General features: G+C 43.0%; 1 protein-coding gene across 4 annotated transcripts in view; it reads left to right on the top strand.

Annotated features, from left to right (window-relative positions):
* LOC143335976 (MAM domain-containing glycosylphosphatidylinositol anchor protein 2) overlaps window positions 1-24,244 on the top strand; it is a 159,215-nt gene that overhangs the window by 78,110 nt on the left and 56,861 nt on the right. For 2 of the 4 annotated variants that reach the window (XM_076755712.1, XM_076755714.1), the window contains exons 5-8: window positions 1,469-1,607; window positions 3,044-3,313; window positions 15,630-15,721; window positions 15,810-16,047. In XM_076755712.1, the coding sequence (XP_076611827.1) occupies window positions 1,469-1,607; window positions 3,044-3,313; window positions 15,630-15,721; window positions 15,810-16,047 (739 nt within the window). The remainder of the gene's footprint in view (window positions 1-1,468; window positions 1,608-3,043; window positions 3,314-15,629; window positions 15,722-15,809; window positions 16,048-24,244) is intronic. The other 2 variants (XM_076755713.1, XM_076755715.1) reach the window with 1 other exon arrangement.

Genomic DNA, 24,244 nt, shown 5'->3' on the forward strand with positions numbered 1-24,244 from the left:
TCAGATTGTCTTCCCCTCTTTATCGTAGTTCTGTGTTTTGATATTTATGGTGTTTTCTTGCAGTGCGATGTTCTGTTTGAGCATGTTGTCTAGATATTGAGGAGCTAACCATTTAAATTCCCTGTTAGCAACATATTGCTCATCACCCCACTGATGCACGCATCACATTTATATTCGGAATGGCATTTTTCCACAGCTCTTTTGTTGAGCTATCTCACTCCTATTCTCGGCCCCCGTGTAGTCAACGCATCTCCCTGCTGCTAGCATGAGAATGCCCTCCTTTCCATCTTTACCACCATGCACTTTATATTCATCGAGTTGGTTTTTGCTCCCAAAGTCGAGCATTCAATCCTTCATAAGACATAAATCTGGAGAAATACAGTAACACTTTATTTGAAGGGGTGTGCATAAGACTGAAGACTGACCAGGGAGGGATTTTTATGACAGTTGTCATGTCATGGTTATGACGGGGTCATGTCACCCTTATGCACACCCCTTCAAATAAAGTGGTCCAAGAAATGATTTTCACCTGACAGTGACGGTGCACTTCTCCAAGATTTCTTTGCCCTTTACCAGCAGCCATAAGTCCCGTTCCTGAGGCTCTTGTATACTTTAGTGTTCAGTCTTTCCATCAATATAGCCATCAATCCCCGAGTCCAATTCATTTTAATGTGTTTGTCCTTTCCATTCCTTTCTCTGCCCCTTGCATTTTCTAAATAGATTTTCCTTCCAATCTGCCCCCCCCTGCTGTGAGTAAAGCGTGCACTCTGAATACTGTGGACCTCATCTCCTGATATCTGCTCCCAAGCAGAGGAGGTGACAGAGAGAAAGGAAGTGGAGTGTTGGGTGTGTGTGGCTAATCTAATAAAATTAAGTCATTCACGAGCCTCACTGGATATGAAAAGGTTTGATAGACGGGGTTGATTGTCATGTTGCGTAGACTGGCGCAGCGTGTGGCTGACTCATGTTTCAATCTGCCACCTCCAACCCAACGCCCACACACTGGAGTCAGGCCGATCAAACGTTCACATCCTCATCGTAGCCTTGTGGGCGGGGCTCATGGTTGACGGGCCGGCTGGAAGCAAACACACGTTCTCAGTGAGATTCCTCTGGAGGGATCCCCTCCCGGGCCCTTCATATCCCTGGAGCTGAATGGTGAAAATACTGCAGGGCCTTTGAGTGAAGAGTAGTCTGCTGATTGGTATTGAACAAATTGACACATTATTTTCCTTGAAAAATACCACCATCTTTTTTCGTGCATTTTACAGTAATATTCTTGAACTCGGCCACCTTTGCTTTTCATTTTTGCCTTCATTAAAACTGTATGAATATTCATCTCTTTGACCTTTCTTTGGAGCTGTTTGGCCTTTGTCATCTCCTTCCTAGTACCTACTTTTTTGCATTTCTTTTACTTGATTATGTTGATATTTTTGCACACATTTGCATACCAGTGTTGGTTTGGTCTGAGCTGCAGGGGGAAACAAAGATTTTGAAGCTGAAGAACCTCCGTCCTCAGGACTACGCAAACTACAGCTGCATCGCCTCTGTCAGAAATGTGTGTGGGATCCCCGACCGCAGTGTTATCTTCAGACTCACCAATAAGACAGGTATTCTTAAGACTCTTGACTTTTCTGCATGACCTGCTGACCTGACATAATCACATTTAAAATGTTTTGTCTATTATCATAATCGGTCCATCTAAATCCAACTTTTAAATAGTCTTTATAGTACGGCATTCACGACTGCTGAATATTAGTAGTCATCAACTACTCCCAAAAAGCAGCTGAGCAGTCAATTAAGAGCAGGAGATATATTTTCATCAAAAAGGTCTCAAATATAGCAGTAAAGGGTTAACTAATTGACCTTGGCGTAGGTGGAATAGCATAGTGCTCAATTAACTGTGTTTAAATGATCCTGGATCTGATTGGACTAAACCTCCAGCCAGCTTGTACAAACTGGAGATACTGTTTGACTGTAGCAGCAGTGCGGCTGGTTTCGGGATAGTAGGAGTCTTTCCTTCTCTAAATACCTTAAACTGTGTTTATTTAACATGGCATAATGTAAAAAACGATTGTTCAAACTATGTCTGCTCTATAAAGTAAATCCAGGCTGTTGATTGTAGCCGAGCACTGGGATGTACAGCCATGTTTCTTCCTGCCTCTTGTGCTTGCTGCCTGTCTGCTGCTGCAGCGCCCCACACTGCACATGACAGCTTTGACTTGTCATCAGCGCCTCACAGCGCCACCAGCTGCACATCCGCTGTAGATGCATTGCACTGCTTTATTACTGTACCGTGCTAAAACCACAATCTAAAACGAATAATGTACAACGATGCACAGTGTTCACTAGTGGCTGTGATAGTCGACTATTCTGTGAAACCCCGACTATATGCTTTATACAGAGAATTTTATAAGTTGGTACTGTGCTCAAGGCTAAATCCATTTCCATTCATCCATTCCATCCATCCGTTTCATGTGTTTGGGATGAGCTTCAAGGATTCGAAGGCTTACTGGGAGTGAGCACCTCAACATCTGGTAGCACTCTGGGTTTCCATTTAAGGATAAAGAATGGAGCTTTGTGTTATTGCACAACTGTACAGATTTCTGTGTTTTATCCCACAAAGGGTCTGGAATGTCCCAATTCACATGGAACTACACACAGACATAAACATTCACACAGACACACACTCATTCCTGCTCACATAGATTTCTAAACATCCATCCCCCCACAAACACACACAGACATCAGTACTTTATCTGCACCTACACCATATCTAATATGAATGAAGTCTGCTTCTGAGTTCTGCTTCGTTCACACTGACCACATGTGTGAATAAACCAGCCTAAACAAAAAGAATCAACATGTTTCCTGATGATTTCAACTTCCTTGGACCCTCAGCTTAAAAATTCTTCCTTTCAGTGTTTTAATAAATGTAGGACAGACATGGAGACAGACAGAAAAAGTGGTGCGCCGTCTTTCAACTGACCTATCCTGTAACTGTCATGACAGTCTTTCTGAGACTCTGCACGCTCTTCCTCCACAGCCTCCCCGTCCATCAAGCTGCTGGTGGAGGATCCTATCGTGGTGAATCCTGGCCAGACGGTGTCTTTGGTGTGCATCACCACAGGTGGAGAGCCGCCGCCGACTCTCACCTGGGTGAGCAGTAATGACAGCTTGCCACAAAGGAGCGTGGTGAAGGGGGGTACGCTCACACTTCCAGCCATCACCTCAGATGAGGCGGGGGTCTACAGCTGCGTGGCCAGCAACAACGTGGGAAACCCGGCCAAGAAGTCCACCACCATCGTGGTGCGAGGTGAGAAGGCATGACTGCATGAGAGTTCAGTATTACATAAATAAAGGAGACTAAATTAGCATATTAATAAAGTCAAATATATTAAATAACAAATAAATTGTGAAATAATGTAGAAAATTATTAAAAGTCATTATTCTGCCGTGACATGACAGTGATTGTCATCATTTTATCAAACTCAGCAACTTTCGGCTAGCTAGCTAGCTCCTGTCAGCTGTAACAACCAGACAGGAAGTGTTTCTCTCTGAGAACATTTATACAATCAGAATGTTGCCGAGGTAACGCCAAATGAACCACCTAGCTGCTGCTGCTAACACTGACCCTTCATTTTGTATTCTTTATTTATTGATACGATTATTTCATGTTTTAGATGTAGACATGTAGACAATTAAAGGGAGGTAAAGGGTGTATGCAGATGTTTTTATATCTTTTTCACTTAAGTACTTTGATTTAACTTTGTGACCATTTTACAGTGTGTTTGTTTCTAGAATTTATTTATATAACTTCACATTTAGGCAAATGTAAAAAATCAATTAAAATGCACGGATAGAAAGAGTGCTTAACACCTATTTATCAAGAGCAGCAGGCTGAGGGCCACTGCTGCCTGTTTGGCCAATTATCAGGGAGATTATTTTTCCAAGCTGCTTGTCACCTGAGTGGCACCAGAGGTAGAAGAGCATCTGATCTTGCTGTAGCTCATTACAGAAATAACTGTTATCAAATCACCATTTTTTGCATGCTTGTCGTATTCACAGTTCTCTGTCAATGTGGATGCGTAGTAGGTGAAGTGAACCTATCACCAGGCACGTGATGTGTACAGTAAAAGGCCAAAAAATGCTTTGAAGGTTAATACTCAAGACAGGCAATTTTACCATCTACAAAGAAAAGCTGTTTTGATATGCAACCTGCACAGATGCGACATGATGCATGGGGAAATCGACTTTCATACTCTTAAATTGAGTGCTATTACTAAGCTGGAGGATTAAAGGTGGTGTGTGACTCGGCTTTCATCGGTGACATAACAGACGATTCCAACACCCTGACTGTGAATCTGTAGGAAACTCTTGCAGGTGAATGAAAAGACGCATTAATTAGTGGAAGCCTGACAAACAAAACAGCATTCATGGGATGATCCAAATGTGAATTTTAACTTTGCAGAGAACATCACACATGCACAAAATGGGACACATTTGAATCTGAGTTTAGCAGATTGGCTCAGAAAGTTTTTCAAAGAGTTTTCTCCTTTCATCTCAGAGATTATGCCACAGCTCCATCATCAGGTCGCCTCAGTGCTCAGCCTGTTTGGGAGCATTTATTTATGCAGCCATATGCTCCCTGGGATGAAAATCAAATCATCAACAAATCATTTCTGATGGCCCCCCTGACAGATAAACCCCTTCTCTGTTGTGTGAAAGTGCCCATATAGCTGAGGACTTAAGAATCGAGAGGCTTACATCAAAGAGAAGGTGTCAGGTGTACCATGGCAGCAAATACGTCAGAGCACGCTCAATGCAGGCAATCGCTGCAATAAATATCTCGCTCTTACTGACGTGCCATACGTCTGGAGCTGACAGTGGTTCTCATATGGGATCAAATATCAGAAAGAAAGAAACTCAACATCTTCCTTAGATATGATATTCAAATGCAAACACTTTGAAGTGTCCCATTTAAGGCTGCAAAGCATTGTCTGTACGCTAAAAGTTAAACAGGACAGATTATGTATTATTCTGCTTCACTAAATGCCATGCTGAGTCCATAGCCATTAGTGCAGAGCTGCATGAGAAACAAGAATTCAGTTCAGTAGCAGGCTGCTGCTGTTTGGCTCCATCATTCCAGATACCGAAGTCCAAGTCGGCACATTGTTTCCCTAACTTTGCCCTAATCAAATAACCGCTAACTCATTTGTTTAAGGATGTGTCTGTTGGTTAAGTTTCTGCATACATGAGTCATCACATCCTTCTTGCTTGATCTTCATGATAAACGCTGTAGCACTGGATATTGTCCTAAAGCCTAAAAGCCATCGCCGGTGTCTGTGCGACTCAGTAATTTACTTTAGATGTTTAAAGAAAAGGCAATCAGACAGGGGAGGGGGGCTAAATAAATTAACTGACAAGTGACTCATCTTGAAGTGTGAATTTGGGATGAAAGCAAAGGCGCGCTAAAACTAAATGCGGGGATGCTGAAATGATCTCATCAATCAATACGTGACAAAGCAAATGAAGGATCAGTAAAAACAGAAAATATATTGGGAACGTTCTCGTGAGATTGATGGACAGTCAGTCATGTCAGTGCAGTTGTGAGATCAATAGTTATTTGTTTAGTAGTCACTTAAAAACAGAGTGAGGGGGTATAGATGACATCTAATCAACAGTGCAAATTTTGGATCGACATACTTAAATGACTATCAATTTTGCTTGGACATTGACAGAATTGGTGATCAAAGTAAACGCAATTACAAAGGAAGGCAGACGTGAATGACATCACCGTTTGATGGGAAACTCCAACAAACACCACTGCTGTCAAAATGAATTTGGACCAGGCGCTGTCGATGCTATACAAGCTATAAATTCTGGGACAGGCTTCAGCGTGTTATCACACATCTCAGCATGGCATCAGGATTGCTCTCCCGAGGCTGATGAGCTGTCACTGACGCAAATGCAAGGGTGGGGAGGTATAGCCTTACTTCAGCAGACGGCATTGTTTATGGAAATATATCATGGATTTGATCTGTCCCCCTAATAACCTGCTGAATATTAAGCAGTGCAGCAGCCATGAAAAACAGGGTGGAACTATATGCTATATGCCCGACATACTCACAGTTATGAAATTGTTTACATGTCAGTATGCATACATAGTCTACATATTAATTGTATTGTTCTTGGCAGCCAGCTTTTCCAAACCAAACCATGTCGGAGATGCAGCCTTTTTCTCCATTGTTTGCTCAACTGATCCCTCCTCACCACTGTTCCCGAGTGGCATGCTGCATGAAAATAAGCGTACAGCATCTCTCCATATTAAGAGGGCTGGGTGGGAGGGTGGGTGGGTTGGGATTGGGATGTGCTATATTTCAGCCATTAGCAGGAAATTTCCATCACCATGGATTTCTTCAGATATGTGTATTTAGAAACAAAGTGATGTTTTTCAGCTTTGATTTTAACTTCTCCGCATGTTCTGTTATTTTTGTCGAAGCCCAACATAAAAAGACAGTGTAAAGAAAGCAGCCAGACTTCTGAGGCATGACTAAACTAATACTTGGGAAGTACTCTGACGTGTTTTGCAGTTTGTGGAGAGTCAATGGAGTTTAAAAAATACCTTTAAATTGTTTTTCTTTGATAAAGATTTATGACCCAGATTTGTGAGACACTTTACTGTCTCTCTTTACTAAAGAATTAACATCCTCTTTAGTTTACAGACAGTGTACCCCGAACATATCTTTGGCATTTCAATCAGTATAATGCAACATATACAGTAAATGAAATGAATGTACTGGATCTCTTTCCTGATGTTGTTTCATTGTGGCTAAATTATAATGTAACTGTGCAGAAATTCTCTCCTACATCTCACATGTTGCTGCTTCTCCAGTTGGCCAGATTTTTAATTAAAATTATTGTCATATTTCCAGACAAATATTGTATTTCTTTTAATTGTGTTTGACAAAACATTCAGTACTTTGAAGTGAGGAGAAAAGGAAAATTGAAAGAGGATAAGCCAGGCTCGAGGCTAGAGCACAGGCAGACCTTTAGTGGCTCCTCATTCTGTGCGTGTGTGTCTGTCTGTCTGTGTGTGTGTGTGTGTGTGTGTGTGTGTGTGTGTGTGTGTGTGTGTGTGTGTGTGTGTGTGTGTGTGTGTGTGAGTGCAAGAAAGAGAGGCAACAAAAAGAGAGAAGATACAATATTACATTTTCACATATATTCTTATGCTTTTAATTTTCACAACATTCCGACTGTACAACACAAACAGTCTTTGGTCAGAATCAAGAGAATAGAAATGCTCTGCCGGTTGCTGTTCCATATGTTTATGTGTGGCCATGAAGAGTTTGCAAGTGTATGCACTCATCTGTCTGTGCATGTGTATGTAGCACACACTGATATTCTCTGTACATGAAATACCAATGGGTTTGGTTGTGCACCGGGTTCATTTTGAGTGATTTGTAGGGTCACCCTGTGGCCTCATCTCAGCTTGTTCACCCTGCTCTCCAGTCCTTGAGAAGCCCTCTCAAACTGCTGTTGCCAAAGGGGGCAGTGTGTGTGAAAACACACATCTCTCCCCAGCAGATGGTAGTTTCTCTGGCCATACTGTCCCACCAGCCAGACTGCCTTCCAGGGCTTGGCCGTCTCCACAGCTAGCCCAGCAGGCTACTGGCATCCCATCACCCTGCTGACAAGATCCTTTTATGGATTAAGGACCCGCAACACGTCTTCAAATGCAGGTCAATACCCTGCTTTCCCCTGACCACTTAAGTCCATTCTGTCCTCCGCAAACGCACCAGTTTGGGATATATCTGCTGCGACAATGCAAAGCTAGTTGTTTCCTCCTTTCTTCTGTTGGGCATCAAATATGAGTCGGCAGCTCTCAAATGGAGAGTTGGTGAATTGAGACAGAACTGTCTGTAGATGGTGTTGAAATGGGCAGCTGGCCTGTTTTCGTGTCTCCCTGCGCAGACGATCTGACTCGTGCATGTGCTTCCCGTCTTTTTGCTAAAGCAATGTGTTTTCCCTCTGTGTGATGTCGAGAAATGAGCATTGCAGTAGCTATCAAAAAGACTCAAAATCAAACGCCGCTGTGTTGTCGTCGGATTTTCTCAACCATTCCTCCAGGAGTTCCTGACAAATTCAGGTGTGACGCTTTTACACTGAAGACATCCATCACTCCGACCTGCTAACGTAGGCGCGACCAACTCCGCGCACCCACAAGCGTGCACACACTCAAGTGTAAACACAAAGTCAGACACACTCGCTGCATCCACATTTTGTAACTTTGATTGGAAGCTTGCTGTTATTTATAGAGAAGCAAAAATGCAATCTTTTTCAGTGTGAGCTCCCCGCTGTTTATATTTAGACTGTTTGGTGGGGAGAAAACAATCATGACATGCCTTGTAAAAACCTGGCTGTCAGCATGTGAATCAACATGTGAATGACCCTTATCAAATTTGCTTTGGAATAAATTCTGGTCCAAAGCTGAATATATTTCCATTCATGAATGCCAGATTTAATGACTGGATGGCCAGAACTGGCACTGACAGGCCAGTCTCTTGGGCTGCGGCCCTAAGGACTGTCTGTCTGTGTGTGTGTGTGTGTGCATGTGTGCGTGTATGTATTTATATGTATACGAGTGTGCCTGTATATCCGCACGTGCCTGTTTTGTTTGTGCATTCAGCGCCTGTGTGTGCATGTGAATGTTTTTCAACATAAATTAAAGCTGGAGGTCAGCCTGAAGGTTGAGAGCAGCATTTAGGACCCATTCCCCACCAAAGATGGATATGTGTGAGTGGTCATGATATTGTAAAGGTGCTGAAGCATGGGGCTAATGTGAAGATGCATGGAGTGATAATAGGAAAATTAAAGGTGTTTTGGATGGCGGCACGGATGTGCGTGCGAATGCCTTGTGTTTTGAACCGTGCTAATGCCCGTTGTCCTTTTTTCTGTTTAACCTTGAGTGGAGCAGATGAGGCAGAGGAGAGTGGCAGTTAGAGAGACATCCATCTGGCTCTGAGAGATGAGTACGGCTTCACATGCTGATATTCTCTGCAAGACAGAATGGAGAGCACAGTGCGATGCCTGCTGAGAGAAAGACAGACAGGCCTGACTGAAAAATGAGATGGACTGATGGGCAGACAGGAGGATAATGATTCAGAGTGAGAGCGGCGTGAGACACGTCTTTCTTCTCTGCCAGACAAAGGCAGGGAGAATGCACTGGAGAGAGCTGGGGGGGGGGGGGGGGCATATTCAAACATCTTTTCTCTTGCAGTGTCACTGCATTTGTGTGCGCACATAAGTGGTGCCATTGTGTCTTTGTCATTATGAGCCTACGTACGTGCATGTCATAGTCAGTATGTGAGGGCTGTGTGTACTTTTGCCCTGCTAAGAAGCTCCCCAGAGGTGGTATTGTAATCCTGCCGTGTGACATGAGCTCTCTGTAGAAGAAGGCCTCAACCAGGGCTTTTCTCTTTGTGTGATTATCTGCGCTTTTCATGTACAGGCCACCCATTATTCCCACAGGCTATTAAAGCTATGGAGAATCATACAGGCTTGCTGCAGGCACAATCTCCACAGTTTGTGGTTGAAAAGGAACACGGGAACTATAAAGTAAAATGTAGGGTAACAATCGAAAGGAATGCCTTAAAAATCCACTGGATCACCAGTCAACTGCATGCATTCTGTCAGGTAAAATACATGTAGGATACAGGAGCCATGTAATGCAAATGTAAGCGCAAGCAGAACCTGGTTTTCTTCTCTTGATATTACCTTGAAGAAAGTAGCTCCTGTAAGTGTCCCTACACTGGTTGTTTTACTCCTTGTGCGTGTTGCAACAGTCAAGGTTCAATGACAGGAAGCTCTGATGCTGATAAAAGGAAACCAGCTTCCAAAATCCATCAATAATTCATTCAGAATTTGTTTGTGCATAGGTTGACTTGTGTTTTATGCCCCAGCGCCTGTGATACTGGCAGTGTTTTTCAAAATAACGCTGGATTTTCTACACCGGTGCCTGAGATGTGTGATTATATTTTGCTTATTGTGCTGATGATTCCTTGCTTGAGCTGGCGCCTAATGAGCAAAAATGGAACATTGTGCTTCATAAAGGTTAGCATGAAAGCTCAGCTCTTGACCTTTTTCCAGAGCTTTCAACCATACATCAGTTGCTCGGATGCAGGGGTGTAAAGGCTAACCAATGCATATCAGAAAACGATACAAGACTCTGAGGTTTCAGCTCACCGCTGTAATACCACAGATCCGACCCAAATTCTGCCTGTGCACTCATGCGCCTCACGCGTGTGTGTGTCGTGTGTGACCTGTCCCTCTCCTGTTGACTCGCTGTTAAACATGCAGTTGTATCATATCTGCCCGTGGCACCATAAACCCGACTGCACATGTAAGAGGATGACTTGAGCACTGACAGTAAAGCTCCAGAGAAGAGCAGGTAACACAAGGCAAAGCTAGCAGTGGGGCTAACCTCTAAAACATTGATGAGCCATAACTCATTTTGTCAGGTGAATCACTGCACTTTTTATACCTGTGTCATTGCAGATACAGCAAGGCAGGATAACTTTCACAAACCTAGTCTTCTCTCAAAGTCACTTAAGTACAAAATTAACCGCAGTGGAAATAGAGACGTGTGATGGAGACAGAGGGCTGAGCCACGTCTTTCCATTCGCTGCCCTAATGCTCTCAGCTCCTGAATGTTAGTGAAGTCGTATAAATTAGGTTTGAACCAGATGCAAGCTCCGTTTCCTCTGCTGCCATCTATCGTGGGCACCGCTGTGACTGACAGTGCTTTCAAGAGGTTTGTGGTGCCGTAGGATTTCATTTGTTATTCATATTTGTATTTCTTTGACTGTATGAAAATCTGACGTTCTCACATCACAGATGATGCTCAAGACGCTGCATGTTATAGGTCAAACCTGTGAGTTTGCCATGTAATTAACAGTTCTGATTTAGCCACAGCCTTAATTAGCTGCTAACGGCACTTCCAGCTGGCCCCAAATTCCTGCTAAAAGTTATCCACAGCATCGCTGTCCATGTTTACTACTGCTGGTGTGTGTTCAGTGTTTGAAATAAAATTTGAGGAAATTATTTATTTATTTTAGTGTATCTTAAAATATTTGAATGTGTTACAGTCATTATGAAGTGTTTGTTGTGGACTGTGGAAGTAAAGGTCAAATTGTCTCAGTTGTCATCCTCAGAAACGTACATTAATGTTTATTACAGGCCTACTGTACTGCAGTGCACACGTGTCTCTGATATTGTGTCCCCCCTACTGTACATACAGCGTTGCATACAGATGCACTAATTCCTACTGTATACACACGTACCCTTGTAAGATATTAATGATGTTGTGGAGGCTGTGTAACAATAGTCAGAGACAGTGTTTCCCTCCAGAGTAAATGGGAAAGTTCTGTTTCCAAGCAGAGCCCTCCTTAAAGATTCATATGACTTTTGCCATGAATTGGTTATCAGGAATGGGGAAGGAAGAGTGACAGCGCGCCATCACAACACTCCCAACACTGCACTTCTCACCTCACACACTCACCACAGTCCCTTTTAGAATACCCTCGGTTTGAGATTCTCTCCCATGCATGAGGGAACAAGCACCATTTTAGTCGCTGCAGCTGTCCAGCAAAATTTACTACAACCAGGGGAAGTAATGCTCACTTATCTCTCGCGTACACCAATGTAGTCGATTTACAGGAATGCCTACTTGCTATTCAATATTTATGGTCAGATAAAATTGCAGGAAAGGAGGTTTGAATGTGGAGGAGGCGGGGAGGGAACCAATTCTGAAATATGCATGAGTGCACATATGCGGCAGTGGCTATTTTGACGTGCACTGCAGCTCCGAGCGGAAGCGAGGGAAGGCTGAGTCACCCCGAGTCTGGGAAATGTAGGGAACGAAAAGGTGACCACCGAGATCTAATCAGACATCTCTGCTCAGGTTTAACTAGTAGTTAAGATCTGTGGAGTCTAGATCTCAGTCTGTGTGCCAGCGATGAGAGCATCACAACATTAAACACAGGGAGGGAAAGAGGTGGTTGAGACGCTGTGATGTTTGGTTTAATGAAAATGAAATTGATGTTAGCTCTGATGCTTGGTGGTGACATGTTCTGATCACTATGATAATATAGCAAGTCTCCTTGGTGTGCTGGTATTATCATAGATATTAAAAAGTGGAGCATGAGCAGGCAGGTCAGGGTGGACTGTAATCTCCTCTTCTCTTATGTCAGCAATCAGTCCAGGACTTGTTAATCATAAATATGCAAGTAGACGGAGAATACTTCATTTCTTTTTTATGACGTGGTCTGACTTTTATGTGTTAGTACCTTTTGGAGCATTTCATACGTAAACCAGAGCCGCAAATACCAGCAGCCCTGTGAGCTGTGCATCTGTTAAGCAGTATTTATAATGAAGGCATGTATGAAGGTCCATGTATTCATTAATGTTCTTTCAATTTCTATAGTTAAATAATACACAGTTCATAAATGGGAGCAATGAAAGGTTCACAGCAGACACAGCAAAGCTTAATTTCTACCAGCTGAGGTTATTAAGGACAACTTACCTTAATACTCCTGATGCAGCCTGAGAAAAACAATGCGCTGTTCTTTTCGCCCCTTTCACTGCGGTCTCAACTTGACCGGTCAGTCATCAGTTAGATTTAAGGTGATGAAGTGGATTCCAAAGAGTATGAAAGGGACAAAAGAAAAGGGCGAATGATGTAACACATCTGAGTCCAGCTTCTCTCACTCGCTGTGACGGCGTGCCCACCCATTCCGTCCCAAGTGCACACAGTCCACATTGTATTGTGGCTGGATCGCATGGGCCGTGGGGCATCTCATTCAGCCGAGAAGGTCCAAAATCATCAGCCCAACTTAGTGTTTTCTGCAGGTAACGTTGGCGTGTTGTTCCATGAACTGCAGGTTAATATTTGCCTCTGAAGCAAATTTAAAATTCATGCCTACTTGGAGCAGCTGCCTCCCTAATGAGCAAATGTATGCTGTATTTACTACCGGCTTGAGAAGCGTAGTTTAGAAGAAGGTTGAGATGTATCAGTGGTGGTGGTGGGTGGATAGCTGATAAAGGGGCCTACACAGAAAACTTGCTTGTAGAAATGCCCCTTTGCATGTATGTATTGTAAATTCAGTTGACTTAATGAGAGGAGCTCCCAAACTGTGCGGAACGAAACTAAATCAAATTGCGAACGTTATCTGCTGATTTTAGAAGCCCAGTGTTTCAGCCTTGTTTCTTTGTCTCACTTCGTCTTAATTGAGACTCTTCAGCTCAGTTGTTAAAAGCTGCTGACCAGTTTCTTCTAAAAGTAGGCCGACCAGTCATCCATATTAATGCTTTATACATACAGTAGTTGCTTTGAACCATTGTAATCATGCACTCGCTAGTGGGGGATTCTGTAATGAGGCAGGCCCGTACACCATTCACACATACATACAGTACCTGTCATCGAAGAAAAACTCTAAGTGCTGCGGAGAACTATTTATTCAGCCTTCAGCGACCGGCATGTTTTTCCAGAGCGCTGACAGTTATACGTTTAGCTGGCTCACACTCCCTGTGTGGCTATTCACAACATTTACCACAGAAGGAAATAACTATGAAGAGCAGCTGAGGAGAATGACTTGTGTTTGTTGGTCTGACAGACAACTTCATGAAGAAGATTAAACCTGGCCTTAGCGGTGAAGCAGGGCCGGGTCGGGGATTGTTGTTGTAAGTGCTCGGCTCTGTTAGAGTTCCTTAAGTTGAGAGGAGAATGTACTCGAGCCGGAGGAATGTAAAAAGAGGAAGAGGCAGTTAATCCAAATGTTTATCCGCTATCACCTGTGACAGCACAATGCCTCACGCAGATGTGTGGAAATACGCGCGTGTGTGTGCGTGAGAGATAATGCTTTCTTAAAAAGCAGCTACCAACTCTGCTGAGCATGTCGCAGAGACACAAAAGCCTTTTCAAACTGTCAAGATATAACTACAAGTGCGCCTCGGGGTGTTTTCGCTGCCTGACATGCATGATCGAAGGACGTCTCTGTTAGATAGATACTGTATGCTTACTTAGTGGCTTCCACCATGGACTCGGTATTGTCTCATTAACCTTATATACTGCGTGTGTTGGCTTTAAGGAAATTGAATCTCGGCATGTATGTAGTTGAGGTACGCTGTGATGTACAGCGGAGCCCAAATGGGAAATGAACGTGGGTTGCAGGTAATGCTTTGTATTATGTTCATATCCATAAAGGTCACAGATATATGCTGCACGCAATTTCCTGCTAATTGCCACACTTTTCCATGCCAGCACTATTGAATTATACACAACATCATTGATAGGCCGTGCCTCGCAGAATAAGAAAAATGGAATTACGGGAACGAATGCAAATTCCCAGCGATGTTTGTATGAATTTGTGAGACCGTTGACGTGATTGTAATATTTGTATCAGACACGCGTCAGACACAGGATTCTCTGCCTGCCGACACTGATTTCAAGCGCGAGGAGGAAGATCATGTCAAGGAGGCGCGTGTCACTCGTCTCTCCCCTCAGTGTGCAGCTCGGCAGGCATCACAGTGTTTTGCACATTCAATTTCCTGTGTTTAAATCTGACACGCAGGTTTTGTTTTCGTTGTCCCTTTACCAAACTGAATATGATAATGTCACTTGGGAATTGCTAGATGAAAAGATTTCCATGGTGCCGTCAGCTTTTTTTTTTTTTTTTTTCAATTTTTTTTTTTTTTTTTTGCTGAGGAGATGAATTGAACAGTCGGCGCAGGGTTTGGAACCAATACAGCATGCATTATAATGAAATCATCTTCTCTTTCCCATTCAGAGGAGCTGTGCTTTGAAAATGGAGTTTGCAAACCAAATTGGATTAGAAATGGTGGATATTTTGTTAGGTATTTCTCAAATTTCACAGTGTGTGTGTTTGTGTGTGGGTTTTGTGTGAGTGTGTATGAACCTGCTTGAATGCTGTAGGATTCTTCAGTCCGTACCTATCAATATTAATGTCGCTTCAAAGCTTTAGACTTCAAAACAAACATATGATTCTGCCTTATCTGTTAAGCTCACTGTTTGACCCTTCTTCAGCATCAACAGCTAAACTTTCAGTTGTTGTTTTAGACAAACACGTTGGCACAGTTGTCAAGTCCATGTCTATCGGTTTAATGACGCCTTTATGGTTTCACTATCCTGATACTAAAGTGAGACATCTAGATGAGCAGGAATTGTATTTTGCTACACTCAGATCAGGCATGTTAGCTGGTTGTGACACATTTCGGCCTTTCTGTGCATTTGAACAGTGTGTGAAGTGTGCAGAGGCTGAGCTGCTACGTGTGACACGGTCACATTTCCAGTACGTTAAGTGGAGATGCATAACAGCAATTTACAGCCCAAAGTGTGGACATTGAGAAACGTAAGAACACTGGAAAAATCTATCTAAAAAATCCATAAAAACCTGTCGTTGGGATTACATCTCAGAAATCGCATCAATATGACAAGCAGAGCCATAACCTGCCGTGAGTGTTTGTTCCAGCGGCATGTTGCAGGCTTGCAGAAGGAACAAGTGCAGAGTGCAAGTGTAATTCTAGTTCTCACCAAATGGATTATCTCTTCACAGCTTTGAAAAAGGGCCGATTCTGGATCACACCTGACCCCTACCACAATGACGACAACATCCAGATTGGACGTGAAGTCAAGATCTCTTGTCAGGTAGACACACATACGTGTATATGCATGAAATAACAAGTCATAGCTGCTAATCAGTGCAGCACAAATAACAACGTGCTGAATGGCGCAGGTGGAGGCGACCCCGCCAGAGGAGCTGACTTTTAGCTGGTTGAAGAATGGCCGTGCCCTGCGGAGCTCAGAGCGGATGGTCATCACCCAGACGGACCCCGACATCTCCCCCGGGACCACCAACCTGGACATCATAGACCTGAAGTTCACAGACTTCGGCACGTACACCTGCGTGGCCGCGCTGAAGGGAGGAGGCATCCCCGAGATCAGCATTGACGTCAACATCTCTTCCACTACTGGTGAGCCTCACACCCCTTTGTGTCAGTGACCCATCTACACACCCCCCCGAGCACATCACACACACACAGACATCTTATAGCTGCTTCAGTCATACACACATGATTTAGAGGAACGTGAGAGAAATTAAGGACAAAAAAGAGGTTTCTTGGAATGTGGGGCTTGGGGTCCTCGACCTTTTACAGGAAGACTCTTTTTTAACGTCAGAGTCTTACTGTATTACTGTTTACTGTTAATCCCAGTATCAGTTCTGATATCATCCTCCATGTTTCCACGACTGTTAAGTACAGTAGGTGAAATTACTGTTGACTGTCTAATGAGCGTTTACAACTGACAGGTGTAAAAATAACTTGCTCATGTTCAGCTTGGTATTGTTTTAGGTAGGAGACTGATAGAGTGCAATTAAATGCGGAAAATCTGCCTTTAGTAGAGCTGCTCCAGATTTAAGCAGCTGGTATGTAACACAAAGAAATAATGTGAAATGAGACCTTATATAAAATGTATAAAAAGCCACAGGCGGTGAGAACGCACTTACTGCTACACATCTTTCACACCATCCGAACCGTACACGCAGTCTGTCTCATATGCATTATATGTGATGTCATAATACACATTATAATGCATTATGATAATTATAATGTTCATGGTCGTTGTATAGTTTAACAAATAAATACATGATCTTTATAGAGATATGAAATGATTATAATCCAGCTGGGGAGTAAGAATAACCGACATGCTAAATGCATCTTTATATGCAAACCAGGCAGTTGGGGGTGTGTTTGCATTTACAGTCACTTGTGGGGATGGTCAGAGGGCTTGTGCATGTGTGCACATTTTCAGGATGATTAAGATGTTTGAGAAACAAGCACGTGGGAACATACATAGGTATGTGGGTTTTTATAAATCCAATGCATGTTTCCTGCGTGCGCAGATATCTATACTTAAATATACACAGTTTTGTACATTTGGCCACAGGTTGTAAGAAAAGTAAGTTTTCCTTTAAATGGTCAGTTCACAAAGATCTGTGAAACACATGCTTTCACACTTCCTTCTCGTGGTACAAAGCAATGCAGACACTTTTGATTTTATCAGCCCGAATACTTCACACATCTGCTGCTGAGAATTCTGCACCCCGACACGATGAAGGTGAACCAAATTTTGTCAGAGGTGCTTACAGTTTCTTTTTTTCTTTTTAACCTATGTCAGAAAATACTTCCCTATTACTTCAAATGTGAAAACTCAATTCACCGCATTGTGCTGCAGGTGCAGTGTAAGTCTCAAAGGCCTCAAAAACTCAGAATATCAAAACTTAAGCAGATGAAAGCAAAACTTTCTGCTGGATTTGTGTGTGTGGTAAGTGCGTGTGTATGTGCGTGAGAGAGAACTTGAAAGATTTGGGTGAACTGACCCTTTAAGCCCTCTTCCAGGACCGTCTCCACATTGTATGTCCTCTTTAGAGTGTTTTTCACTGCTTGACTAAATTCCAATAATCTGTCCCAGGATGAAAAATGTTCAACAACCCGTTTCTCCGACTGTAACTTCTAGTTTCTGCAGACAATCGTATTACAGCAACAACACAACTGTGTAGCCATGACTGTTCAGTTGGACACCTGTGAACCAAAGCTGACTCCCATCAGTCCAACTAATCAGAGACTAAACATCCATCGTCCTCCCATCTAATTGGCTGCTTCCACCACTGTTCTGACTAACGTTTTCATACATGTGTGCAGCATGTTAATAACACAACAGACCAGTCCACCGTGTCTACTGAGGTGCATCATTGTACTTTCAATCATGGCATGTCTCCTAGAAACAGAGCAGCGTTACAGCAGCCGCTCATTGTGTCTTTGAGATACTCTGCTGCTCTGTTGTACATCAGTCGTTTCAAAAGAAGGCAAGACGTAGGTGCTTAGATAATAAAATGAGTTTTCACTCTTTAAAAGACCAAATCTGCTGTCAAACATGTACTTTTCTTTCTATTGTTTTAGATTTTTAACATCAATCAGCCCTGTCGCTGTCAGATTTTATAAGAAAGAAGCCTGGAACAGCTTCACAGGCAACAAAAGAGAGCCTGACTTTTAGAAGATTGCTGCACAGCACATTTATTACAGTTAACAATACGTTTTGTACTTACTCAATTCACGCAGGTCCTGCAATAACGGTGAATCGCAATGGTGAGAGAGACAAAGCGATAACTCTCCTCGTCTTTATCTGTAATCTGCAGAGTGAGGTCAATCAATGAGCAGCAAATGTGAGGTAATGCTCCGGTGTCACCACACATTACTTCATCGGCCATCAACTTCTCAGACGAGCGTGACTCAATCGGGGGTCTCCTGCTCGCCTTTCGCTCGTCCCAGTTTTCCAGATCTTCCATGTGGGGGATTCCCATGGGTTGGTGGTGCTGCAGGCGCAGGGGCTATCTGTTTTTCGCTTTGAATTTACTGGCATGTGTTCGGTACTGATAAGTGGCTTTTGGGTTGAGTTATATTTTGCGACTTGCGATTGGGTTCATAGCGAACTTTATTTCCCCTTTTTATACTCGTACACACACACATGCACTCACATCGACCGGCACATTTGCGCACTCAAGCACCCTTACCTCCTCTCACTTTCTTGTTTTTTCTATCACACACACGCCTCACTGCCACTCACAGCGTGAACATGAAAGCAGTGTGTCGACCTTGGGTGCATAATTATTGTTAGATAATCCTTTGATAATCCCTGCGCCATAAAACAGTGGGATCAATCGCACCTGCCAAGATTGTTTCCTCATTATCTTTTAAGTAGTGCAGTCTCTTCTTTTGGAGTGCCTGGGCGATGCCAATGCATTAACACAGATCCTTTAATGTGTAGGGAAGAAAATACTGTTGTCTGACTGAGGAAATAACCGAGGAAATGACTGACTCTATTGTGATCACTTGAAATGAAAGGTTTCCTTAAGGCTTAGATGTGATTGCTTCTTAAGCTTTCATTGTTCCAGTCAGATGTGTGGGTATGAAATATTATGAAAGTGTTGCATTGTCATCGAGCTGTTCCTGTCATAGGAAATAATATATTGAATTTTGCTTCTGCCAGTTACAATTCCTGCTGCTTTACCTGGATGTGACTGGGCTGTTTTCCTGGAGAATGCCTGCTATGTGTGGTATTTCTTTCAGTCAGGCTTATGCCATGAATCAGAAGTGTCTTCGCTGAGCGGCACAGTATAGCTGCTGTGTATTAAAGCGGCGTGTGCCTTTGCCTTGCCATACGCCTGCAGCCTGTTTTGGGGTGAATAAGCCCTGTTTTTGTTCCTCTGCCTGTTCTCCTGTAGGGAGAAAGCCCGAGCTGCAATTAGAAGTCTTAATAAAAGCGTTTAGAGGAGATTATGCTGCAGGTCTGGCAGGGCTTCGTGCTGGGGAAGTGGTTGGAAAGCGATTGAGCCTAAAGTGTCTCTAGTCTGAACACTATGGCGCTTGCTGGTCGTTCCAGTGTTGGCTCCAGTTCCAGATTCCAAACCCAGGCTTAGCCCCAGCCCGCAGCACGTCTTTATAAAAGAGAATATTTATTATCTTCCATTCTTTCAACTTTTGATGACCACTGATTTCAACAGCCTTCATGATTTCTCCCTTTTGCAAAACAGCACTAATGTTTACTATCATGCCACACTCATTAAATAAGCAGCCTCTCTTCTCATCGCCGCTCCCAAAGATTGCAGCGCTAATGTTTATTTATGAGCGTGGTCCGGAAACAAGGACACAGACCTCCCCTTTGGATACTGTCAGGATTAAGAACCAGGAGACACAGGAACAGCTGAAAGGGTTACGAGCATTAGTGTAAAACATAAAACATCCCATAAACTTCTAACAGGAAGCAGCTGATTAATCCTCTCATGAGCCTGTGTGTTAAATATGTGTGTAGTTGAGTGTGTCTTGCTGGATTATCATTAGATATAATTATTGACATTTTACGGTGGTGACTCTGAAATGTTATTTGGCTTCAGTTTGGAACTACCCAGGGCCACGTCAGGATTGTGCTACATCAGGGGCCATGAAGTGCCCATACTAGCAGGGCGTGGCGTTACGCAGTGGTTCTGGGTCTAAATTAGGCAACTGCAGAAGTATTCTCATACTGTAGCATTTCAATATTCAGCCAACGTAGTGCTCTGGAGCAAACAGGAGAACTTCAGGGGCCAATCAGATTTCATCTCAGGTCCGCCCCCCTGGATCCGCCCATGGAATTACCACAGGGACCATTTTAGAGATAGAATTTTAATAGCATGCTGCGTAATTACGGATGGATTCTTGACATTTAAAGCCACTGATTCACAAAGCTGATACACGCTTATTGCACTCACTGCATTATAATTACTAACAGCACTGGATTCTGCCACAAAAGTTACTGTCCTTTAAACCGCTGTGGAGAGAATAGCCTCTGTTGATACAGCTTAGCATCAGCACACATCAGGAGCTCATCGTCACTCTGATTGATGATCACAAAGTAAGTATTAGGATTGAAAGTCACCTCTGTCTTCTTGTGAGGGAGATAAATCCTCCCATGATGAGTCCCTCGGTTAGTATCCCGCTCACACCTGAAACACTGGCACCACCCAGTGTTTCTGTCAATCTCAAGAATCACTGCAGTTAATGAATTAAGCAAATCAATTAAGTGCTCAGTTGATTAAAAATGAGCTGGTTTAATAAACAATGTACAAGCTCTTTTTTTTCCCAAATTGAATCCAAGTCATCCGAAGCTCGCGGCAGGCTTACTCGTCTCTGTCTATCCTCTTTTCAACCATCCCATTGTCTGTTTGACTCTGATTCGTCACGAGCTGCCATCATCTGAACTGACTGTGCCACATGTGACTCCAGCACAGGCGGCATGACCGCTGGCTGTTGACTGGACTGATATTCTTGTTTCAGCAGCAAATTCACTGACCTCAATAAAGAGAAACCTGGTCTGCATCCTGACTCACCTACAGGGTGCAAAGGTTCAACTGCTGTTTGGTCACTGTGGGTGGAAACAGTTTGTTTGCTGCTTTTATCCTTCATATTTGGACATGTGGAGTTTTCACAGAGTGCAGGTCTAGTTTTTGATCACATGTCCATTCTCTTTCATCGGTTTTTCTTTTGTATTGTATTTGTACAGCAGGAAATCCAGCTGGTCCAACAACTAAATACACATTGAAAAATCTAAAAAAAAAAAAATATCTTGTGAGCAGTGTAACTTTTTCAATGTGTCTGCTTTTCACTTTGTTGAAAGTTCAATCATATGTAGGTCAATTTCAAATGAATAGAATAAATGAAAAGAATTCATCTGGTTTTTCAGTGGATAATTGGCTGAGCCCTGTCTTAGTTACTGTTGTCGCGCCTGTCAAGCTTGGCATACAGTTTACAGTAACAAGCAGATTTGCCCCTCAAAATTAGTATTTTCTCAAACAATTGGTCCTTGATTTCAAACAGTGGTGGACAATGGCAGACATTTATACCTGGAACTGTTGATTACCGGCTGATCTAACAACTGTAATTAAGCCAACATTAGCCCCTTTAGTTGGTTGAAAACACCATCTCCAGTTGACTTTTCTGTGTTTCAAGTTGACTCGCTTTAAAACCAGAATCCTGTAAAAGGGGTCTTAAATATGAACTTGATAGCTACATCCGTGATATCACACTAAATGGTTGAGGCTAAGTCTGCATGTTTAGCAATAATTGCTATAGTGTAAACTTCCCCAAATCTCTTTAAGAGGCTCTAACATTAGCCTAAACACACTCATTGTCTTAATGTAATCCATAACCCCACAGATGAATGTAATTATTGAATGACATTTTTGAAGTAACGCAGGGTTAGTACTGTAGGTGGTAAGCCAAATATGTTAACATGCCAACCAGAGTGCAGTTTACAGTAGACCAGACAAACAGTTTAATCTGTTATTTGCACTATTACTCCAAACTCTTTAAGTGCAGTGTATAGCTCTTGCTACAGACCTGTGCTTCAACACACTGATAAATCCAAAGTTTGGCAGACCTGCAGTGTCTAGTTGTGCTTGCTATGATATGATTGGACAACCGCTGTTCGGGGTAGCAAACGGTAAGCTAGGTACCATTTGTGCCTGAAATGCAACATGACTTCTGAAATCCCTCTACAAATTAAAGATTGCCCCATTCATTCACTGAAGTTGTTAATGACAAAATATGTGTATTTTATTGAATACTGTGCAGTCAAACCTAAAAACCTGCAATTAAATATCTCTGAACTAAAATGCAAAATTAACTGTTGACTGGGCTAAAATAATGACTTCCAAGAGCGGTAGATACCAGCACCTGATTAACAAGCCAATAGAGGTCTGGAAACAAGCCGTGAGCTGTGAACTGGGATGAAGGGGCTTAACAGCTGTCCCAAAGCTGTGATGCTGTCCTGGGAAATCTGCCATATGACACCAGTGGATGCCACAGTCATGGCACTTCTAGAATGATGGGCATATAACCACCTGGCAGCATATGTCAGCACAACACCTGTGATATTTCTGTGGAAGACTGTAGATGCTGAAACTGTCGGAGTAAAAGATTACTGTTGCTTGTAAAGACAAACATATACATTTATGGGGATGTGGGGTGGACCTGCAGTGGCAGTTGCAGTCGTTCGGTGACCAGTTTTCACTTTGTGCCAAGTCCATAAAATATGTTAATAAGACTAGGTAACTCAGCACATTATGCCCAGTGTGCCTGCATATAGCCTCAGCTGCACCACCTGAAGTCATGCTTTATGGAGGTGGCCATCTGGGAAATCACCTTTCTGTCCAGCTGGGAAAATCAAGGAGGGAAACATGAATAAGAAACATGCTTCCCTCCCTCATTAACTACTGGCAGTGCCCCTTGAGCAATGTACATAAACTTTGGTCCTTTCGGGGGAGTTGCTCACTTCTTAGCAATGGAAAAAGTGGTGGTACTGGAGGTGAGTATTTATGCGTTTCTAAACTGGACAGTGGGAATTCTTTTTACTCTGCCCGGTTGGGTAACTGTTAAGACACATAAGGCAACATTACAGCGCGCAGTGTGGCCACAAATCCAGCTGCAACCCATGAAAACTTTGATATTGAAAACCACATGAATTCATGAGGAGGTTTGTGTGATTGATTGCAAACAGCCATTCTCCTGAGATTTCCCCTGAGACCATCTGATCCAAGATGGCAGCGCGTAAGTAGCACAAAGTAGCTTCAAAACCTGAATGGTGCTATTTTTGTGTCATAGCTGAACCCTCTCTATTTTTTTATGGTGCATGGACTTCAGCAACCAGTGTTCTTATCTGAGCACTTGTACCAATGCGTTTGGGCCTTCACTGCTATACTGTGGAACAGATTGTTATGCCAAGCTATCAGACACCTCAATACTGAGTGACAGGACTGACATCCCTCCACAACTAGTAAACTGTCTTAGTCTTTCTGCACATTCTTGCACTGTTTGTACATGGTACTTCACGCACTTTATGTAGTCTTTTGTGGGTCTGTATTGTCATTTTTTATGCTTTGCCTGGAGAAAACTGTTTTATTTCTCTGTGTGCTTGCCATATGTGGTTGAAATTACAATAAAGACAGTCTACAGTCTAGAACTCAAAACACACACCGTAGTTTATCAATATGTATCATTGCAGTCTATCAATGCATTATGCCAATTTTAGCATAGCTCTGGATATTTATTACATTTTTCCAGCACCTCAGGGTATGGATTCTGCTTTCTCTCTCTCGCACACACAAACACACACAGATTCACAAACATGTCTACGCTGAACTTCTGGGACTTTCCCTGTCACTAGAGGTCCAGGACTCAGACGAGTAGAGAGTCCTGTCACATTGTGACCAGCTCATTTGCCTCAAGCTACCTAAATACACACTCTCACACATACAGATACACACTCTGCAGGGGTTGCAGTAATAGTGAGAGCGCTATGTTGCCATGGTGATAGGGAGTGATGTCACAGCACTTACCTGAAAAGGGGGCAGCGGGAATGTTGTTTATTCTCAAAAACATCCGTGTGCACCACTCTGACTCCCGTTGCTATAAGAAAGTGCAAGTGCCAGATATTTCCATGTTTTGCAGTCAGCTCACATTGCACCAAAAAGCTCCAGCAATCAGCCTCTACACTGGGAGGATCATTCCAACTGAGGCCCTAGAGATGTGCAGCACTACAGAGGCCAAACAAGCAGGTCCTGTCCCTAATTTAAGCCCA

This window comes from Chaetodon auriga, chromosome 18, assembly GCF_051107435.1.
Source record: "Chaetodon auriga isolate fChaAug3 chromosome 18, fChaAug3.hap1, whole genome shotgun sequence".
Lineage (NCBI taxonomy): Eukaryota > Metazoa > Chordata > Actinopteri > Chaetodontiformes > Chaetodontidae > Chaetodon > Chaetodon auriga.